Source organism: Brachycentrus maculatus, unplaced genomic scaffold (genome assembly GCF_059751285.1).
Source record: "Brachycentrus maculatus isolate JH-2025_06_01 unplaced genomic scaffold, ASM5975128v1 h1tg000004l, whole genome shotgun sequence".
Taxonomy (NCBI): Eukaryota; Metazoa; Arthropoda; class Insecta; order Trichoptera; family Brachycentridae; genus Brachycentrus; species Brachycentrus maculatus.
Genome location: NW_028280759.1, coordinates 2,858,244 through 2,879,787, shown reverse-complemented (window position 1 = coordinate 2,879,787; position 21,544 = coordinate 2,858,244). Strand labels below are relative to the sequence as shown.

The window sequence follows — 21,544 nt, the reverse complement described above, 5'->3', positions numbered from 1 at the left end:
GCAAATACACTAAGTAGTTTGAAATGCCATATTTATTTGGCTTTTTAAGTAAATTCAACTTTCAGTTCAATAGTGAGTATTTTATTCAGCTTAAAAGCTTTAAATAACAGGGATTATTAAAACAGGGATTTTAGAATTTTTTGCCAGTATTCTCACGATATTTATCCAACATTTAAAATTTAAATTATTTTGTTTAAAAATTGTAGTGCATAGTAAAAAAAAGCAATGGGTCCCCTTAGCTATAATCAGTTTGCAATGTATGAAATAAAGAAATTGTGTATCCCCAAAAATTTAACACACAAAAGGAGGATGAAAGCAAATTGTCATAACTAGAGTCCAGATTCATCTCGGCAATTTTAATGTTATAACCACATAATTTGCAAAATATTCAACACTGCATGTATGTATTTTAAATTTATTATTTTGATCTGATAACTTTTACATATTTCAAAAGAATTGAACAAGAACTTAATTGTGATGCGTAGTTGCGGTTACATAAAAGGCAGAAAGAACGCACCAACAGTTTGTGAGTAGTTGGGATTTTATTCTAAGATGCTACAAAGCAAATGCATGGACATGTAGTGAGAAAATATTGCTAGAAAATGTTATTTACTTATACTATACAGTACACATATACAGATGATTCAGTATACACTTTAAAAAAAATCTATGGGAGATCAGGACCCTAGTATGTAATTACTATGGGATTGATTGTAATAACAAATATCAACATGCTCGAAGTAAAGTCACAAACATATAACACCACCAATTTGTGTAGTGCTTTTTCTATGTGTGAGATTGATGAGAACATCTGTAGTTTTCGAAACTAGTTATGTTTATATTAATAAACTCAAAAGTGGTATTGTACAATTTTATATTTAAATCGGTATGTTTCACAAAGTTAGTGCTATATAAATAAATAATACAATGTGTAAATATTACATTAAGATGTTTATATATATGTATATATATTTTAAAATGTGTATGTGTGTGTATTTAATTAATCAAAACTATGATTTGTTTTATCTTACTTGCTCACGGATAAAAACTATGCAGAAAAGTATGAATTGAAAAAATTTATATATTTCTGTAAATTTGTTGGTGATAGATACGTTTATGTTTTTTTATCCCTCGCGTATGATCCACTCCTACCCTCCACATCTCCAGATATGATTGTTAGTTAGAAATGAATATATCAGATTGTCGGGAAAGTTCTGTTGTATACATATTGACCCCTCATACTTACGCTGTTTGCTATTGTAAGCCGAAAATCTACAAATTTGTGTAATTTAGATCACTAGTTCTAATTAAAATTGATAATCTTTTTTCTTTAACAAAAAACTTGCAAATCAGTATAAATGCTTCAGATAAAATATGTTTAAATACTTCTCTTGTAAAATTACACTTAATGGCTTACAATATAGAGCGTAGAGCGGTCGATATGCAGGTTTATGCAAGTAAAAACAAGGTCAACGGGTGTTTAAATTTTTTTCAGTTTATATTTTTACAATATTAATAGCGCTGAAGAAGAACACCGTCAAATGTTTTGTGTGATGTTTAGAACAATTAAGAAGCCAATGCACAATGTGCATTTATTACACTCTTGCATCAACAATAGCATTGGATGGATGTAGAACTCAAAGTGAAATTAAAAAATTAAAAAATAGAGCACCCTATTATAATGCAGCCTGGTTCTTATCACAGAGCTAAATTTAGGAGAATTTCATTAACTGGAGCAAAATTTGCTTAAATTTCATTAACCAGATTGGGGTTTCGGTTTGCTTTGATCCATTTAGAGTCCCGGATGGACGTGAAATATTGCGTGCCGTGTTGAAGATAATACTACGAATAATTTTGTGAAGATGATTTATGAAATCCAATCCTGGAGACAATACCCTAAAAGAATATACTCTCACTGGTACTCAAGATTTGATTTGAGTGAATTGGTTGCGGAAATAGGGTTAATACTGGGGTGAGAAGGGAAATTTTTATGCTGAGTCAAACCTAAAAACCTTAATTTCCGCGATGCGGTTTCAGGCTGGAATAACTTGGAAAAAATAGTCGTATATTCCGCTACAATCGATCCATAAAAAACTGTTTGGACATTTTTCTAAAGCGAGAACACCACAATGTATGCACAAAACATACAAAGAGACACCAGGAGAGGTAACTTCCTTGCCTATATATATGATAAATTCCAATAATAATAAGACATTCCTGTATTAAATATTAAAATCAAACAATGATTTTTAGAGTCTACTAAATTGTATTTTATTATTAAAAACACATAAAAATAAAATTTCTGACAATTGTTTTGCCTTGTTATGGCATATTTAAACTACAGTAGTTTGAAAATGCCATAAAAATACGAAACAACTGTCACAAATTTTATTTTTATGTGTTTTTAATAATAAAACCCAATTTAGTAGACTCTAAATATTGGTGTTTGATTTTTAATATTAATTTACAAATTAAAATAGAGTTTAACAAATTAAACGCCAAATCTATAAATAAATATGATACAAGGTATTTATCCATAACGGTAATAGATGTGTGTAGTTCAATACAAGAGAAGTTTCCCGACAGGCTGTTAGTTAGTAGTGCGGTACCGAGTGAGTTCCTGTCGCTGTTGGGCGAGGGGGTGGACCTCGGGTGGCCGAGGGTGTTGTGGTGGGGGGGGTGCAGGGCGCCGCCCGGGGGAAGGGGGGCCGCCCGCTTCTTCAGGCTACCCACATTACCTGATCAAGCGCAAACATTAATAACAATGACAGCTGTTAGTGAGAAAACCAATCATTACACGGACAACAGGAAACGACACATCAGTTCAGTGAAGCCACTAAGCACTTAGTACTACTGTGAACAAAATCACTAATGCCAGCACAAAAATGGAACAATACATATAAGTTGGCCGTTGCAACCAATGTTCCCTCTAATTTTATCATTCAGCGCGGACCGTTGAGATTTATAAGCGGAAACTTTTGTAAGATGGAGCTTGTGAGGAGATTGGAAGTATGTGGGTTAACAATTTTTAAAAACAGTGCGACACCACACAGAGACATCGTAGGGAACATTGCTTGCTGAATAATCCAATGAGATATTTGTATTCTTATTTATATACACAAATATTTCAATTTCATACTAATTTTGAAGCTCTAATTGGCTCGTTGTTAAAAATAGAAACAGTGTAGTACAGTAGATTCAAATGCAGAATCTCTGACTCAGAATTCCCAACACTAAATACAGAACCACAGCCCGATTTATAACCTAGAATGACAATTTCAGATTTTTTTTTTCTAAGATTAACCTGTTTTTTTTAAATGAATAATGAACCTGCTTATTACTTTGTAGATTAGCAGGGTTGCCGCAATGTGTCTGGAGGCTTAAAAACAATCCACAAACTATCAGTTAAGATATTTTTTTTTTTTAGCGACTAGGAGTTATTGCCTTCAACCAACTACGGAGATGTTTTAAAGAAACATCAAAACTGTTTCTCTCAATGCTTTTCTGGATGCTGGACAGTTGCAATGGCAAACTTCAATTCGCAATGCCCTTTCATCTCTTCAATTCAACATAATTTCCTTAGATTCATAAGGGAATATTAAGATCATAATTTTTTTGTTTTTTACCACTATCCCACTAGATGGTGCACAAGGAACTGCATCAGTGTTAACTTGATCCAGGACTCGTACTAGCTTGCATAACTTTATATATTTAATCAGACTAAATATTGCTGTCTTTCTTCCTGGTGCTATGGACATAATGAATGTAAATCACACTTCGGAATTTTTCCCACTTTTAGAAGACATAATGGGGGTTAGCATACTACCCATATTTATGACTTGAATTAATCTATGACTAATATAGTATGCTGATCTGGCAGATTCAAATAAATGTTTGAGGGTTTCAAAAACTTTTACGATCCCCAATGAAGCCATTTTCTATCTCCACATTGCAAAGGCATATCTCTTCCCAGGCTACGAGGTTACAGAGAGCTTTCTTTTTCCGGTTTTTCCCATTTGTTAACAAAAACACATATAAATGTGAATTCCATAATCCGTAAAATATACAACACGCTGTTTGATCAGAAAGGTGAGTTGCAGCTAAGATTTACAATTTCAACGATATAAAAATATAAATGACATATAGGTAATTTATTTATTGGATAATTTATATAGCGTGAGAAAACACTCCAAGAGTGCTTTACATAGTTTCTGTATTACAGCAATGATTTTTTGACATACATTATCCTGAATACATATACATATACAGTACTTTGTATAGTCATCGATGTTGGGAATGTCTTGGTGCGATGCAATTGTAATACCTGATCAATTTTCGTAAAGGTAATATGACAGAAAGAAATAATTCAATCCTGCTTTCAAATACATACATATATGTTAATAGCACTAAAATTACATAAAACAATATATTATATTATCTTCAGTGCAATTTTTCAATTTTCATTAAGATAAAATATTTTACTATCCCATATATTATAGGCACTGTTAAGGAACTTACACATGTTGGGTTTCCGTGGCAGAGTGTTGGGTGTGGGGGGCGCGTGTGGGGCGTGCAGGGAGTCGCAGGTGGAGGAGCGGGAGCGCAGGGTGAGGGGGGAGGAGTCTCCGCCTCCGCTGCCCCCCGCCCCGCCGCCACCGCCCCCGCCGCCGTAGGAGGGCGGGCGGGAACGACTCTTCTTCTCGGGAGTGACGCTGCCATTATGCTAAAATAATGACAAAGGGTTAACCCTTATAGTGCTGAGCTTATTTTCACAAATTTTGCATAAATTGCTTATTGCTTTTCATCATCACTACTTGACGAATTTGACATTTTGTAGGTAGAAATAAAAAACTTTTACTTTTACAAAAATGTTCAATGGGATTCATTGTGCCTTTTTGGTACTCTATAATACACCTGTGTCACATTATTCTTGAAATACATCGTAATATAAACAAATAACATCGTAAGATAAATAAATCAAAGCAAGCATCGTGTGTCGTTCTTACCCACTGGCGATGGGTGGCATCGAGAGTGAGACAGATATAGGGCATGATTATGGTGCGGACTAATTACCGACCTCAAGAAAAATCAGGGATCTGTTCTTTTATTTATCCTTGTGATGTTACAAATTATTAGTCAGATATTTCGACAGATGTCATAAGGCCAAGGATTGACGTATTATTTTATCCAAAGTTCCACACCATGAAAAAATCCCTCCAAGTTGAACTGAGGTTCGAAACTTGGAGCAAAGTAAAAACACATACGCTTATGTCAACCGCGTATGGGGCATGTTTTGTTAAAACACATACGGTTATGCGAGCCGCGTGGATCCGGTTAAATTCACAGCAAAATACTTTATACGCATTAATAGAGAGTCGATCTATCGACAGTTCGCACTCTAAGGGTTAATATTGGACTATGGGGTCTGGTAACTGATACTACACACAATAATTGAAATTGGTTTCAATAGGTCCGTCTAGGTTTGACTTTTGAATTATCTAAATGTTTTCAATAATTGATTCGACGACAGTCACTTTGTGGTGATATTTATCCATTTTTATTTCAATTTTACTAATTCTTGTGTTGTCCATGTTTACACTGATAAAAATTAATTAATAAAAATAAGAAACAGCTCCTACCGCTTCTTTATCCTTCAACGTCTCAAGAACACAACTCTAAAATTTAGACTTAGCTTCACATACGACGTTTGAAAATTATGCGGAATGCATCGAAACACATGTCACTATAGATTTAACAAATAATGGTACATATTTAACCGGTAAAATTTAAACAAAAAGATACCAAAATGATTTTTTTTAATCAAATAAATAGAATTCGAGTCACAATATTATTCAAATAAAAAAAGGACTTTCAATGAAAATCATCATCGGAAAATTTTGCAATAATTTAATGATAGCAAACCAAGAAAGAAAGTTTAACCTCACTTTTTCTTTAAATTTAAAATTAAATTCAATTTAATTTATTTCAGGAAAATTAAATCCTTACTCTTTCGTCTATGACTGTGTCATCATCCGAGAAGTCTGTGGAGCCATCATCGTGAGACAAGTTCCAGTCCACATTAATATTCTCGAACATGCTCTTTTCTCGCTTATCCGCACACTCCAACTGGAAACAATATTTATGAAAGTTTATTGCACACATTTTATTTTCAAGGATACGTCACAGTGCATATATTAATTTTGAAAGTCTTTCATAAAACTCTAAGCAAACGAAAAATGTAACATTTGAAATTCTTCTTCTTCTTCATCTTGTTGTAGGCCTTGTGGCCTGTTTTTAAGAGGGATTAGCCTCCTGCGATGTCGATTCCCAGCTATCGACCCACCTCTTTGGTGGTCTGCTCGGAGTCGTCTACCATGGGGTTGGCCGTACAGCGCAATGTGGGGGAGTCTGGATGGTTCCATTCTCAACGACATCTTCATTTGAAATTAAATATAAGAATATATGTCGCTAGAGAGATGAGAAGTAGAAGTTTTAAAATGAGAATATGCCTGATTTTAATTTTTGATATTTTGGAAGGTTTTATTGTGTTTAATTGTTGGGTAATGTATCCAAAATAAAGCAAGGTTTGTTAGATTGAATTCTACATTTATTTATGTATATGTTAATACGTGACGCGTTTCGTCTTCTTAGGAAATTATAAACACTGAGTGAGGTCAGTGTTTGATAATGTCGTAAGAAGTATATACACGTATTACCCAACAATTCAATATGGAATTCTACCAACTGTCTGCAGTTACAATAATTTGTTTTTTATTGTGTTTGATGAAGTTGTAAATCATAAGGGTGCTGACCAGCTCCTGGCAGACGCGGTGGCCCATCTGCTGCGCGATCTGCAGCGGCGTGTGTCCGCGCGCGTCGCGGGGCGCGGTGGGCGCGCCGGCGCGCAGCAGCAGGCGCAGCGGCTCGGGCCGGTCGGCCAGCGCGCACAGGTGCGCCGCTGTGAGCCCTGCGCTGGTGGCGCGCCCCAGCAGCGCCGCGCCCGCCGCCTGCAGCAGCAGCTCCACCAGCGGCAAACGCGACCCGTCGCCCATCTCGCGCACCACTGCCAGGTGCAGGGCTGTCTCCTCCATGTCCTGTGGGAAAAAGTCCACAGATGTCACTACAAATTTTTATTATAATTTTTTTAATTATAAGTATTTTTTATTTTTTATTTAAATCACAATTTATACATATTTAGAGCTTTTTTTTTTTGCAGAGACCCACCAAGCCACCTTGTGTGTCTTGTCGGTGGAGTTCTTTTTTAATACATTTTTTTTATAGTTTTTAACGATTTTAACCTAATATAGACACAAAAAAGAGAAAAAAATTAAGAATATAAACATTTTACAATTTTCATAAAATTAACTCTTGATCATTTACCCATTCCTTTATTTTGCCTTTGTTAAGTGTGACCACATCTTATCCTTATGTACTTTTTTGGTCTGATTTGTCCAATAACTAATAGTTTTTGTCAGATTCTATGAGACGGTGCAGTGCCCTATGCACCGTTGGGGTGTGGATAAAGGCTCGAATCATAATTTAAGTTTATAAACATCGCTACTGACCCCTGACACCCATCGTTTGACACCATTGAAATTGAAATTGGATCAGTGTATGAAAGCGGTTTTGCAAGTTCTGATATAGGTAATTTATTCTACCCGTCCTAACCTATGGCGCGGAAACAATGACTCTGACCAAGGAATCCTCCTATAAGTTGCAAGTTGCACATAAGAGCATGGAGCGAATTATGCTTGGAATAACATTAAGAGACAGAAAAAGGAATGATTGCATCCGACGCCAGATACAGGTCTGTGACGTGGTAGAGCGAATTGCTTGGCTGAAGTGGAAATGGGCCGGTCACATAGCCAGAATGACCGACGACTGATGGACGAAACGCGTTCTGGTGTGGAGACCGAGGAACCAGAGGCCTCAAGGACATCAGGAAGTTTGCTGGAATACAGTGGATGCGGATGGCACAGGATCGGGAGGAGTGGAGGCGGAAGGGGGAGGCCTATGTCCAGCGGTGGACCTCAACGGGCTGATATGATGATATAGGTGAGTAGTCTACAATGTACGCACAGAGCTGGGCATGATGGCCTGCAGGTCGGCGCCCTCCCCGATGGCCTGCAGCAGCTGCAGCAGCTCCCCGTTGTTCACGGCGTGCTCCACCTCGCTGGCCCGCTCCTCCGCGCTGGCGCAGGTCCGCAGCACCCACCGCCTCTCCACGTACTTGCTCCGGATGAACTGCAACCTCTCCTCCCTGTTTGGAATATCATTCCACCCGTTCAATACTCTGGCATTTGTTTAAAAATTGTTTGAACACACTTATGTAGGTTTGACATCACATTAGCCAGTGTTTAATTTAGACAAGCTTGTACTAGTACATACTTGTCTGCGTCCGTAGTGTAATGGTCCGCACGCTTGGCTTCTGTACCGTAGGTCCCGAGTTCCCAGGGGGGTTTCAAAAAAATGTAAGTGATTTTTCACTCTAATATTAATTCAATATTACCCTGGTGTAAATGAAAGTGATTTTTCACTTTATTATTAATTCAATATTCAATATTACCCAATATTAATTCAATATTACTACTGGCACCTGAAGCGGAGTGCTGATCACCTTTCCTTTATGTTTTAACGATCAAGATAACACTGCGCTTATATGATGCAGTGCCCTATGCACCATTGGGGTGTGGATAAGGGTTTAAATGCACCATCGGGTGCGGATAAGGGTTTGAAGATGAAGATATTAAAATATTTTCAGCGAACATAATTCGGTGCAGAAGGACCATTACAAAGGGAAAAATTACACGGAGGAGAAGGGAAGCAAATGTGAATCACAACAGGCAGACAAAATGAAATAGAATCAAATGAAACGGGCCGAATGATGATGAAGCGCATATTCTCACATGGTGCTCTCGGGCGTGGGCTTGTCCCCCTGCACGAGGGTCCTCTCCATGACCTCGTTGAAGGCCTGGTTGCCGATGTGGCGCGCCAGCAGCAGCTGCGATGTGGTGAGGCGGTCCAGGGTGAGGGACTGGATGCGGGAGATGTGCACCCCGAGGTCGCGGTGGACCCCGGAGCACTCGATGCAGACTATTATACCGAAGTTCGTCGACAGCCACGTGGCATCTGCAAGGTGCGATAAATTTATATTTTTATAAAATATGTCATTTTTGAAAGCATTTTTATTTTTAACTTAAGTTTTACTTAGTAAATACCACTATTTCTTACGATCTATTATGACACGTGTTTCAATACATTCCGCATCATTTTGAAACACCGTACATAGATATATTACTTTGAGAAATAAAAAGACTTTGTTTTCTGATCCACTCACATTTTTATTAACCAACTAGTTTATAAATTATAGAATAAGTCATAAATTAAACCCTGAAGAGAGCAACAGGTTGTTGCCGAAACTAGTTGGTTAGTAAAAATGTGAGTGGATCAGAAAACAAAGTCTATATCAATATGATCCACAAAGTTACAAAGTTTGGCTTTCAATATTCAAAACCATATACAGAAAATAAATTAAATTTTAGAGTTGCGTCCTTGGGACATATTTGGCTTAATTGTTTTATCAGTGGATTATTATAATTTACATATTTATGAACTTCTATTGTTTCAAAATATTTTCTTTGTTCCCACTGATAAAACACCCAAAAATGGATAGATTTAACCACAAAAATAGCATTTTTACTATTTATATTTTATAACATAGCAAACATTGAAAATGCCAGTTAGGTAAAGGTTGTTTTGTTATAATATATTTGAATATTAAAAAATAAATACATGCATGGTTTTAAAAAAATCTTCAGAATGAGACGGAAGTAGAAGAAAGCTTGCTACCATGCTATAGGTCCCGAATTCGACTCCCAGGAGCGTCAAAGTAAATGAAAATGGTTTTTCACTATAATGTATTTATAATATTACCCTGAATAAGTACCTTCATATAATTAACCTTCATATAATTAACAATCAACATGACATTGCATTAATTTGATGCAGTGCCCTACGCACCATTTGGTGTGGTTAAGAGTTAGTTGTGGTAGCACTTATTTCTTCTTCTTCTTCTAACCCTTATCCGCACCTCAATGGTGCATAGGGCACTGCATCATATAGAAGCAGTGTTATCTTAATCGTTAAATACATGAAGGAAAGGTAAACAGCCTTCCGCTTCAGGTAACAGTCCAGGGTCATATTAAATAAATATTAGACTGAAAATTCACAAATATTATTTATTTTTCATTTTTAGTTGTCCGTCTCCATAGTGTAGTGGTTAGCGCGCTAGGCTACCATGATGGAGGTCCCGGGTTCGATTCCCAAGAGGGCACTTATTTAGACACTAGTTATCATGCTCTAATGCAGCGGTTCCCAATCTTTTTCAGCCTGCGGCGCACTTTGAAGTTTAGTATTTTGTCACGGCGCCCTACTTTAGTAAGCTATTTGGAATAGATAATGTGACTATATACATATGTATATATGTATATATATTATAGTCGAATGAAATAGGAACCTACGATAATAGAAGTTGGGTAGAAAGATGCTAGCTCTCAAAATATAAATTGTTACTTTATAGGTATACGTGAATATTTGCGGTTTTGGATAATGATAGAGGATCGACTCACGGCGCCCATCTTGACTTTCTACAGCGCACCAGGGCGCCGCGGCGCACACTTTGGGAACCTCTGCTCTAATGTTTGACTGTGCTACCATCTTTCTTCGGCACAGATACGATATATTGCAACGTGGAATAGCACAGTATTTACCGTTGGTGGAACCGCAGTCGCAGCAGGCGTGGTTCCCGGGCAGGCGGAGCACGGCCCTGATGATGGCCTGGTGCAGGTCCAGCAGGGAGTGGCCGCCCTCCCCATCGCCCGCGCCGCCGCCCTCCTCGCCCTCCCGGAAGGCCCGCCGCAGGGCCCCGTCCTTGCAGTTTACCAGCACCGACATCCACGCGCGCTGGTCGCTCTCGTCCTCCGCTTGGAAGTGGTAAGTTCGATTGTCTGCAACACGTGACGTCAAACATTCAGGAAAATATATTTTATAATGCAACAATGTACTATGCACCTGCCATCAGTATTGTCAAAACGGATTGTACTAGGTATGAAAATATTTTATTGAAATGAAAGTTATATATTATATGAAATGAAAGTTATATGTTATATCATATATTTGGGTACTATGTTTTCTAGGGATGGAAAGATTGATAAAGACATAGAAAGGAGAGTGAATGCTGGGAACAGAGTGAATGGTGCACTAAAATCAGTTTTAGCAAATAAAAATCTATCAGCGGAAGCTAAACTGGCAGTACACAATGGAGTTCTGGTTCCAACCCTTATGTATGGAAGCGAAGCATGGAGTTGGCAAAAGAAGGATGAAAGCAGACTGAATGCAGTCGAAATGCGATCCCTCAGACGAATGTGTGGCAAAACGATGTTTGATAGATGTTCGAATGATGAAATAAGGAAAGAATGTAAGGCTGAGATAAGCATTATCGATAAAATTAAGAAAGGTGTGTTGAGATGGTTTGGACATGTGGAGCGTATGAGTGAAGAAAGAACGGTTAAACAAATTTATGGAGCGAATGTAGTTGGAAAAAGAAGCAGAGGACGACCGAGGAAAACTTGGCACAATCAGGTATGTCAAATACTTGAAAGCGGCCGGGTCAGGAGTCGTAATAATCGTCGGGTATGTATGAGGAGATGCATGAATGTAGAAGAGGCAAAGAATGTTTGCAAAGACAGAGTGGTGTGGCGTTCGATTCTCTCTGCCTACCAAGTATTTATTTCAAGTACTTTGAAATAAATTCTATAGCTTGAATTAGAAGTGTGGATGCAATGCCTTTTGTATATTACATTAAGGCGAGATATTTGATAGCCCGCAACGTGATTTTCTTTAAACCTAGGTAAAATTTAACATAATTGTTTTTTTTTTTGTATTAAAAAAATAAGTTTTTCTTGGAAATAAATATATATAGTTTTGAAAAGAAAAAAAGTTATTGAAAGGTAAACAATTAAAAAAAAATTATAAAAACATTTTTTCCATAAATATTACAGAAAAAATTTAACTCATATAAGATTATATGTATATAGGTGTCACAACATGAGATGAAAAATCTATCGTTTTTATACAAAAGAAGATAAAAATCTGACCATCCCAGGGTTTATGACCTGGCATTTGGCTGGTTTAAGTGATCACTTTATACACTTGTGTAACATACGCCATTCTGCCCATTATTGAAGATCCTTATTGCATTAGTTTTGGAAACCTGTATACATGATAGGAATCCTTTCATATGCGAGTATTTATTGAATAGATTAGGAAGTGTGGCTAATAGTGGTTCCATCAAATAGCAGGTCATAAGCCCTGGGATATCAAAATTTCCACCGTCTTTTGTATATAATGTTTTATCCCAAGTTGAGATACTTTTAATATTGATATATCATCCATAGGATGAATAATGCAGTTCCTGAAAAAATAAATGACATATTGATGAAATTCTAAGCTACCGAATTATAATAATAAAACCCTTATCCGCACCCCAATGGTGCATAGGGCACTGCGTCATATAAACGCAGTGTTATCTTGATCGTTTACACATGAAGCAAAGGTGATCAGCCCTCCGCTTCAGGTACCAGTCCAGGGTAATATTGAATAAATATTACAGTGAAAAAATCACTAATATTTATTTGACCCCCCTGGGAATCGAACCCGGGACCTCCAGAACGGTAGCCGAGCGTGCTGACTATTACACTACGGAGGCGGACAAAAATAATTTTAAGAAAATACTTTAAAAAAAAAAAAAAAACTTTTAAGCTACCGAATTATACTGGGATAAAATTTACTTACAAGAAACTAGGTCGAAGCCTCTTTTATCATCAGAGACTACTTTGATTTGACATGTTAACAAATTAACTCTTGTGGGAGGTTTTGATTCATCGGCATGAAATATATCTAGATATCCTTCAGCGGTAACTCGACATCTGTAACAAAAGCACATACAATATGACTATCGAGAAAATTTTTTAAAAAATTGTACCAATGAATTTTGAAAAATTATCAGTAAGATTAACCGTATTTTATTAAAATTAAATACTTATGAATAAACCACATTAATGAGTTTTATTTATATATACGACTAGTTTCGAAAATGACAGATAAGAGAACATCGCCGTGGACTAACAAGTAATTATTTTTCGGAATTTGCAAATCATATCATGGAAACTAACCACTCATTTGACTCTCATACACTTAAATTATTACACTCTGTTACAAATAAAGGTCAAGTCATGAATAATTTAGAAAATTTAGAAATACATAAAAATTTAAATTCAGATAAAACATTAATTAATAATATACTATTTCAAAATACGTCACCATTATTATCAATGTTTCCTTTTACAAAAAATCTTGTTCCTTAACCCCCCTCCCTTCCCTTTATTTGTTAACCTATACACCTAAATATATTTTTGTTTGTTAGTTTTAATTTGTACCAGAAGATGAAAACATCTGTCGTTTTCGAAACTAGTCATATTTATAAATAAAACTCATTAAAGTGGTATATTCAAGTGTTTAATTTTAATAAAATAATCATGTCATTCCACAAGTTAATGCCGAATCAATAAATAATACAAGATTAACCTTCTCTTCTGCCAAACTCTCCTGACTTTTCCTTCTGATTTTTTTAATAAGTGTCCTGTTCTGGTCACGCCGTGCTGTTTATCGCCTTGGAGTTGATGCAGGGAGTAGCCACCGACAGAGGAACCAGTCTGTGACAAAAAGATCAGTTTAAATCTTTAATCAATGATAATTCACCATGCACATACTTCAAAGCTGCCATCCGCTTCGCTCCAGCCACTGATGAACTTGTGGCGGCCTTGATTTGGTCAGTCCGTTAAGTGTTTACTTGTTGGACAATTTATGTAGCGTAGTTTTCATCAGAAATCAACCCAAGGGCGGTTTACAATTTACACATTTAAAACGACATGATTAAATAAATACGTATTCTTCAAATCAATGTATTAAAAAATTAGGAATATATATATAATAATAATATACATGGCCTGATCAATTAATACATAGATTGACGTTATAATACAAAATGTACTTTATTTAGAATTTACATGTCTGGGTAGGTACGTGTGCCCTTCAAGGTAGTCCACCTCCCCGACGTACATACTTATCCCAACGGTTTTTCCACTTTTAGAAACAGTTCTGGAACGCTTCTTTTGTGAGGTCTTTGAGCTCCTTCGTTGCATTTGCCTTAAACTCGGGAACAGTTTCCTTCTTTTTTAAAGGTCTTTCGAGTTTGGTAAACAAGGATACGTCAGGAAGAATGAGATTAGGTAGGTGGGGATGAACTGTGATCAAGTTTTTGGCCACAAACTCAAGAGTTCTGAAATCTGAATGGGCCGGAGCGTTGTTTTTTCATCAGCTTCAGCCCATTTAGGTATTAGGACTCTCGTGTAATACGCGATCACTGTTCTTCCCCACCCACTCTCACACCTGGTCTGGCTCTTTCTGAATTCTTCTTATTTCTCAATCTTAAAAGACCTTTGAAAGAAAGAAGATTGGAGACAATTCCCGAGAACACTTAAGACTAACCAAATCAAGGATGCCACAAGTTCATCAGTGGTTGGAGCGATGCGGATGGGTTGAGAGTAGTTAAAGCCACCTCTTTTGCCTGAGATGGACTTTTTTTAGATGAGAGTTGTATTTATTATTTACCTTGCTTATTATGTACAAGGTTTATAGATCATTTAATGGATTTTTGTTTCTTCTAGCTAATTAAATATGTTTTTATTTGAATCTGTGTTGGGAACAGGAGGGATTATCTAGTGTGGGCCAAACAGGAACTTCTCAGCATTTGCTCATTGCTGGGAGGAAACCACGTAAAACTCCTCAGGAGTAGGCGGACTGTTGACTGTCATCAGCAGACCTTCCGTTCCACTAGAAGAGGGTTCGGCATTTTGTGTCCTACTTTGGTTTGTGTTACCAATGTCCTTCACTATTTTGATCATGTATGATACCACCTCTCGTGACAGTTCCTTGTGAACAATCACGGATCCGATGTTGGATAGGTTCTCACCCAGGCTCCTGCAACGCGCCTCCAGCTGTTGTCTTTGAAAGCTGAAAAGGGGGCAAAGCAGGACAGAGGTTGAGGATGGTCACGACCCTTGGAAATGAGGACATATGAGGGTATTAAAGTCACCTCCTTCTCCTGGGGCGCGGCGGCGCGCAGCGTGGCGCGCAGCTCGGCGAGCCGGCGCCGCTCCTCGTCCTGCTGCTGGCGGATGCGCTGCAGCCGCACGCTCAGGTCGGCCACGTAGCTGCCGAAGTGCTCGATGGTCTTCAGCCCGTCCTGGAAGTAGTTGGTCTGCGCGTGGTAGTACTCCACCAGGTGCTGCAGCAGCTCGATGCCCTTCTTCGTCTTTATCTCGTTGAACTTTATCAGGTACTGGAAAAAGGTTATAAAACACTTTCAAGAACCCAAAGAAGCATAGTAAGAAGCAAGAAGGGGTAGGCAGAGAGGATGGAACGCCATACTCTTCTCTCCTTACATACACTCCTAGCTTCCATCACATCCATACATCTAGTCATACATGCCCTACGATTACGTAGACTTTTGAAACCACCAGATTGTAGGTTCTGATTGATCTGATTAGGCCATGTCTTTTTTCGGCCGTCCTCGTTCTGTTCTCCAGCTCACATTCGCATTATATTTTCTTAGTCATTCTCTCGTCCATTCGCTTCACATTTCCATACAACCTTAATTTTCAATTGCCCCTTGTTCAGCCTTACATTCCTTTCTTATATCTTCGTTTTTAATTCTGTCATAAAAAGATTTTCCACACATTCGTCTGAAGGAGAGCATTTCAACAGCGTTCACTCTGCTTTCATCCTTTCTTTGCCAGCTCCATGTTTCGCTTTCATATGTACATTATGTTTTCATACATGACAGGTCGTAAGCCCTGTAAATACCCAGACTTCCATACTCTTCTTCGTCTATGTTGAGATGTCAAAAATGTACAATTCTCGAAACCTAAATTTTGTTCCATTCATATAACTATTCCGCGATCTAAATAATGAATCAGGTAAGACTCCGCGGTTGAATATAAATTTCCATTAAAATTTTAGTCCTCAACTTCCATATCTCGCGAAGTTTCAACTCCTATTCATATTACTCCGTAATGGTACTCGAGAAGCCTAAATGGATTCCGCCGATTACTTTTACTACGTTTCATATTTCCTTTGAAACCCTCATCCCACATTACAAAATACACTATGTATTCTACAAGCGGCTTTTATCATGATTTATATAAATGTATTCGCTATAAAAACAGGTTGTGGGATTTCACACTAAAGTTAACGCTCTAACTCCGCGGTTAACGTACTTCGTTAGCGTAGTCAGAGTTTCTGGGTTCGACAAAAAATAGTATGAAATTTAAATATTTTTTTACAGATATGAACACATATCGCTCACTCCTTTCAAGAACGTCATAAATAAAAAAAACTTGATTTTTCAGGAGAACGTTTTTAAAGTTTAAAAATATAACACAATGTATTAAAAATAAATATCAAGCCTCTTATCGAACTTTTTACTTTGCAACAGATCTCTTTAGGTAAAACCTGAAGATTTTTTCTCCATTTGAAAAATATTTAATATATTTAAAAAATAATTAAACAATACCTTTTCTTCAAAATGGAAAAACAACTCTTTCTGCCCTGTAGCGGGTAAATATTATTAAAAATATGCCGTTTTTGCTGGGATATAGTACATTTTCTGGGCATTCTGAAAACATGCATAACTGAAAATTAATGATGTTTGATTTATGACGTTCTTGAAAGGAGTGAGCGATATGTATATATAAATAAAAACACTAGTATAAGACCATTTTTTGAGTTTAGTTTCGAGAACGTTATGTTATATTTACATGTGTTCTTGTCAACATGTGAAGATACAAACTTTTTGGTTATTTTCACCTGTTGGTGAGAACATCTGTAGTTCTCGAAACTAGTCGTGTTTACATTAATAAACTCAAAAAGAGGGCTTATACAAGCTTGATTTTTAATTATTATGTTTAAATATTCAAATCATGACATTTCACAAAGTTGATGCCAATATTATTTATTTATTTATTTTTTAAAACATATTACATACATAAGTCATATATAAAATATTCCCGATGAGTAATTTATATTTCTCATTTTGGGACATGGGAGTAAGGTTAACAAGACTGGAATACAAATAATAAAGTTACAAAAAAGATTTTTTTTTAAATAACCAAAACTAATACATGGCCAAATATAAAAACAATAAGCAGGTATAATAAATAGGCATAAGAAGCATATTTAAAAGAAATAAATGAGAAAAACATAAGGTAAGAAGTATATTTAAAATAAACAAATGAGAAAATATAAAAAATCCATAAAGTATTTTTTCAGATCATTTATTTTGGATCCCAGAATTAGTTCTATTTTATATATCGTAGTCGTACAGGATAAAGTGAACAAAATGTAAAATGTTCAGGAGGGCCATTTAAGTCACTTTTGCTTGGCAAGAAAATAAACATCAATGCAGTTAGTCATTTTTAACAAGTCAATATATTATACATCCAAGTTTTAAATCCTTTGGGATTTTTTACAGGGCAATATTAAGCTAGTAAGACATCAAATAATCAATGATCACGTTTTTGTTAAAAATTGCACTTGGTCACTTTCTCCTGTATGACTACGATATGTCAGGCAGCTGGTATAATAAATAATATAACGTTATCTTCACTAATTAAAAAGTTTATTTCTGCATGTAATCGATGCAGTGATAAGGTTCATGTAAAATAATATTATTAGAAAAAAAGGAAAAATTCTTATGAGGGTTTTCCTCGCTAGTGTGGAAATAGTCCGCGGCAACTTCATTCAGAATTAAAGCGCCGGGAATTGCACCCGATGGAGTATAATAATACCTAATGGCGCATTCCCGACGCCTCGGGTGGACATTCCTCATTTCCCGGCTGTAATGGGAACTGGGAACGCGAGGAAATGTCCGGACTATAATGAAATCCCGCGGGAAGAGAGAGGACAGAGCAGGGAGCATAACGCACCGCGTTATAACATCCACCCACCCCGCTGAAAAATGGATGCGACTAGAAAATTCTTCACAAAATAATTAGGTCGGCGATATGACCCCAAACTCATAATGGCAAACTCGATGCTAGCGATGCTCATCAGCGAAAATAGTTCGGAAACGTTTTGGTAATTATTGACCATTTCTAGTCCTTGGTTACCACGACTTTTGGGGTAACTATGCTAGAAAAATCACGATTTAAACATAAATAATTCAAAAGCAAAATGTGTTGGACAATTTATAAACACTCAGTGTCATTGGTCCGCCTCCGTAGTGTAATGGTCAGCACGCTTGGCTGCCGTACTGGAGGTCCCGGGTTCGATTCCCAGCGGGGGATCAAATAAATATAAGTGATTTTTTCACTCTAATTTTATTCAATATTACCGTGGACAGGTACCTGAGGCGGAGGGCTGATCACCTTTCCTTTGTGTGTTAACTGTGTGTCAGATAACACTGCGTTTATATGATCAGTGCCTTATGCACCATTGGGGTGCGGATAAGGGTTTGATGTTCATAACCTATGTAGGTACATAGGAAAATTATCTAAAGAAGAAACATTCACAAAAAATACGAATAGGGCTATCTAATTTCAAGAGATTAATTTATTTACAAAGATAACATTAAATAACAGGTTATAAAAATCTGTGATTCATTTCTGAGAGCGCATATTAACAATGAACTGTATTATCTGGCGATAGTATTCTTATCAGTGGAATGTAAGTCCCTTACATTCATTGAACGTTATTTTTTAAACATAAAAAATAGCAATTCTAATATTACCCCGTACCGGGTGTTTAGAGAGTAATTTTACAGTATTTAGGTATGGAAAATTTAATCAACTTCAGAGAAATTTGGTGGGGCAAAGCATTCTTAAATAATGTGTTATAAACTGTGTTCCCTATCCTTGAACAATATTTGCAGAATCCTTAGGACCAGAATTGCATTCCATTTCGCGTCGATTCGTTTCAAGGCCTTGCCTAGTAATGTCATAACTATGAAATTCCATAAACAAAACTGCCAAAGATGTATATTTAATATCAACAAAGCTTTTGTCTTAATATTTTTTAAAATCTCATCAAAGATGAAGAAGAATATGGAAGTCTGGGCATTTACGGGGCTGACGACCGTCATAGGCTGGTTTAAGTGATCACCTTACACACGTGTAACATTCACCAATTCTACCCATTATTGACAACCACATTACTCAAATTCTTAGAAGTTCTATATATATATATATATGAACCAATTTAGAAACCTTGTTCTTGAATCACTAGAACTTCACTAGAGACATCTATTGGTGAGATGTAAAGAAGCTTTTTATTAAGCAGAAACTCTAATATTATATAAGTATGTGATGTTCGAATCCTGGATTATAATCACACACATGAGAAACGCCAGAAAATACCATTTTCATTTTTATTATTTAAGCTTATAATTTGACCAGATAATTTATTTACAACATTTTGAGTGTGTCCAAATACTTGTTCACAAAATCTGGATTATCTCCAATTACAGGAGTTATTTTCATATTATTCATAGTGTCAATTCTCACCTCGCACATCTGCAGCTGGAAGAGCCTGCGCTCCTTCTCCATCTCGTCGGCGATCTCGGCCGAGGTGACCTCCGTCCGGATGAGGCCGGCGTCCCTGGCCTGCGACTTTTTCTCCTTCTCGATCTTCACGTACTTGGAGTCGTAGTCCTTGGACGCCTTGTCGAACGGCCGCTTGAGGTCGCCCTTCACGCCCCGCAGCTCGCCCTTCAGCAGGCTGTCCACGGGGAACATCACTATGTTGTTGATGTTCTGCATCTGGAAAGGAAAAACTATTTACTGGAATGCCCGGATGCCCGAGAGGAAGAATGGAATCGCAAGACGGCTTCTACTGTAATACTGACTTCATCCACTTGATATATCGTTCGTTCGCCGAATATCCACACGAAAAAACCGTACTACATATCGCTCACTCCTTTCAACAACTTCATATATAAAAAATCGTCAATTTTCAGTTGTGCGTGTCTTCGGAATGCCCAGAAAATGTACTATATCCCAGCAAAAACCGCATGTTTTTAAATTAACATTTACCGGCCACAGGGCAAAAAGTTTTGTTTTTGCATTTTGAAGAAAAGGTACTGTTTAATTATTTTTTAAAAAATACTAAGTATTTTTCAATTGGTTAAAAAACATTCAGGTTTTACCTAAAAAGATCTGTTCCACGGTAAAAAGTTCAATAAGTGGCTTGATATTTATTTTTAATACATTTCATTATATTCTTAAACTTTAAAAACGATCTCCTGAAAAATCAAGTTTTTTGAAATATGACGTTGTTGAAAGGAGCATATGTATATATATATATATATGTATATATATATATATATATATATATATATATATATATATATATATATATATATATATATATATATATATATATATATATATATATATATATATATATATATATATATATATATATATATATATACATATATATGTATTGTTTGCTAAACCATCTCCATAATTGTATTTTTCCCAATTTCATCACAACGAAACACCTTGAGGTAGTATTTTAAGAAAATGGCGCTATATAAATAATCCAAAATTATTCATTTAAAAATATGTTACTACCTATTAAGTACAGAGAATACCTTTTTTTTTAAATAAATTATAATTATATTGTACAAATATTGTTTAACTTTACAGGATTTCTAAAATAAATAAATAACAAACAAAGGGTAGGATTATTTTGCTTTTAAAAAAGATCAAAAGATGGCAGGTGGAAAAGAATAGTTCTGGTGTGGTGACAAAGAACTAGACGAAGAAACGTCGGTCGTCAACCAGCGCTACGAGCAGATCAATTTATCAATATTGCTAGAAAGGAGTGGATGACGGTCTAGAATCGCAAGAAAAGGCGCGCAACGAAGGGGATTCTCACCCTGGGCAAAGAAAAGACACACACATCTCTTGCATTTTTAAGCATATGAAACAAATTATGCACTGCTGTTTTCCGTGTCGCCGATAAATAGAAACGCGATATTGGTTTTCAATTATGTTCCGCAGACTTCGTCTGGCATAAATATTTAGGCGAGTTGCGCACGTCTGCATCGCGACATGGTGAATAATACAGTATCCATGAGGATATATGCGGTCCCTTTGAGATAGTACTAGCGCGCCTTATAAGTACGACATGTCGTGGACCAGTGCTCGTTATTGGAACAAAATAAGTTATGCGGACGCGGAACACGCCATAAAATTGCAGGTGGTATAAACTGTAATATAACTATGCACATAATATACGAGTATGTAGGTATTATAAAGTTGTGTAATATCATACGGTCACTCTAGTCTTGAATCGACCGCAAATGCATAACTTGTGCGCGTGTGTGTATGTGTGTGTGTGTGTGTGTGTGTGTGTGTGGGCG

At 36.7% G+C, this 21,544-nt stretch overlaps 1 protein-coding gene across 2 annotated transcripts in view; it reads right to left on the bottom strand.

The window, feature by feature from the left end:
- Positions 1 to 21,544, bottom strand: part of Asap (ArfGAP domain of ASAP) — a 139,714-nt gene that overhangs the window by 8,583 nt on the left and 109,587 nt on the right. Inside the window, exons 4-14 of one of the 2 annotated variants that reach the window (XM_088277181.1) lie at positions 19,680 to 19,934; positions 15,215 to 15,460; positions 13,645 to 13,772; positions 12,853 to 12,986; positions 10,770 to 11,006; positions 8,907 to 9,129; positions 8,080 to 8,260; positions 6,813 to 7,094; positions 6,007 to 6,126; positions 4,519 to 4,723; positions 2,610 to 2,738 (exon numbers count right to left, since the gene is read on the bottom strand). In XM_088277181.1, coding sequence (XP_088133307.1) covers positions 2,610 to 2,738; positions 4,519 to 4,723; positions 6,007 to 6,126; positions 6,813 to 7,094; positions 8,080 to 8,260; positions 8,907 to 9,129; positions 10,770 to 11,006; positions 12,853 to 12,986; positions 13,645 to 13,772; positions 15,215 to 15,460; positions 19,680 to 19,934 — 2,140 coding nt within the window. The remainder of the gene's footprint in view (positions 1 to 2,609; positions 2,739 to 4,518; positions 4,724 to 6,006; positions 6,127 to 6,812; positions 7,095 to 8,079; positions 8,261 to 8,906; positions 9,130 to 10,769; positions 11,007 to 12,852; positions 12,987 to 13,644; positions 13,773 to 15,214; positions 15,461 to 19,679; positions 19,935 to 21,544) is intronic. The other variant, XM_088277188.1, reaches the window with a different exon arrangement.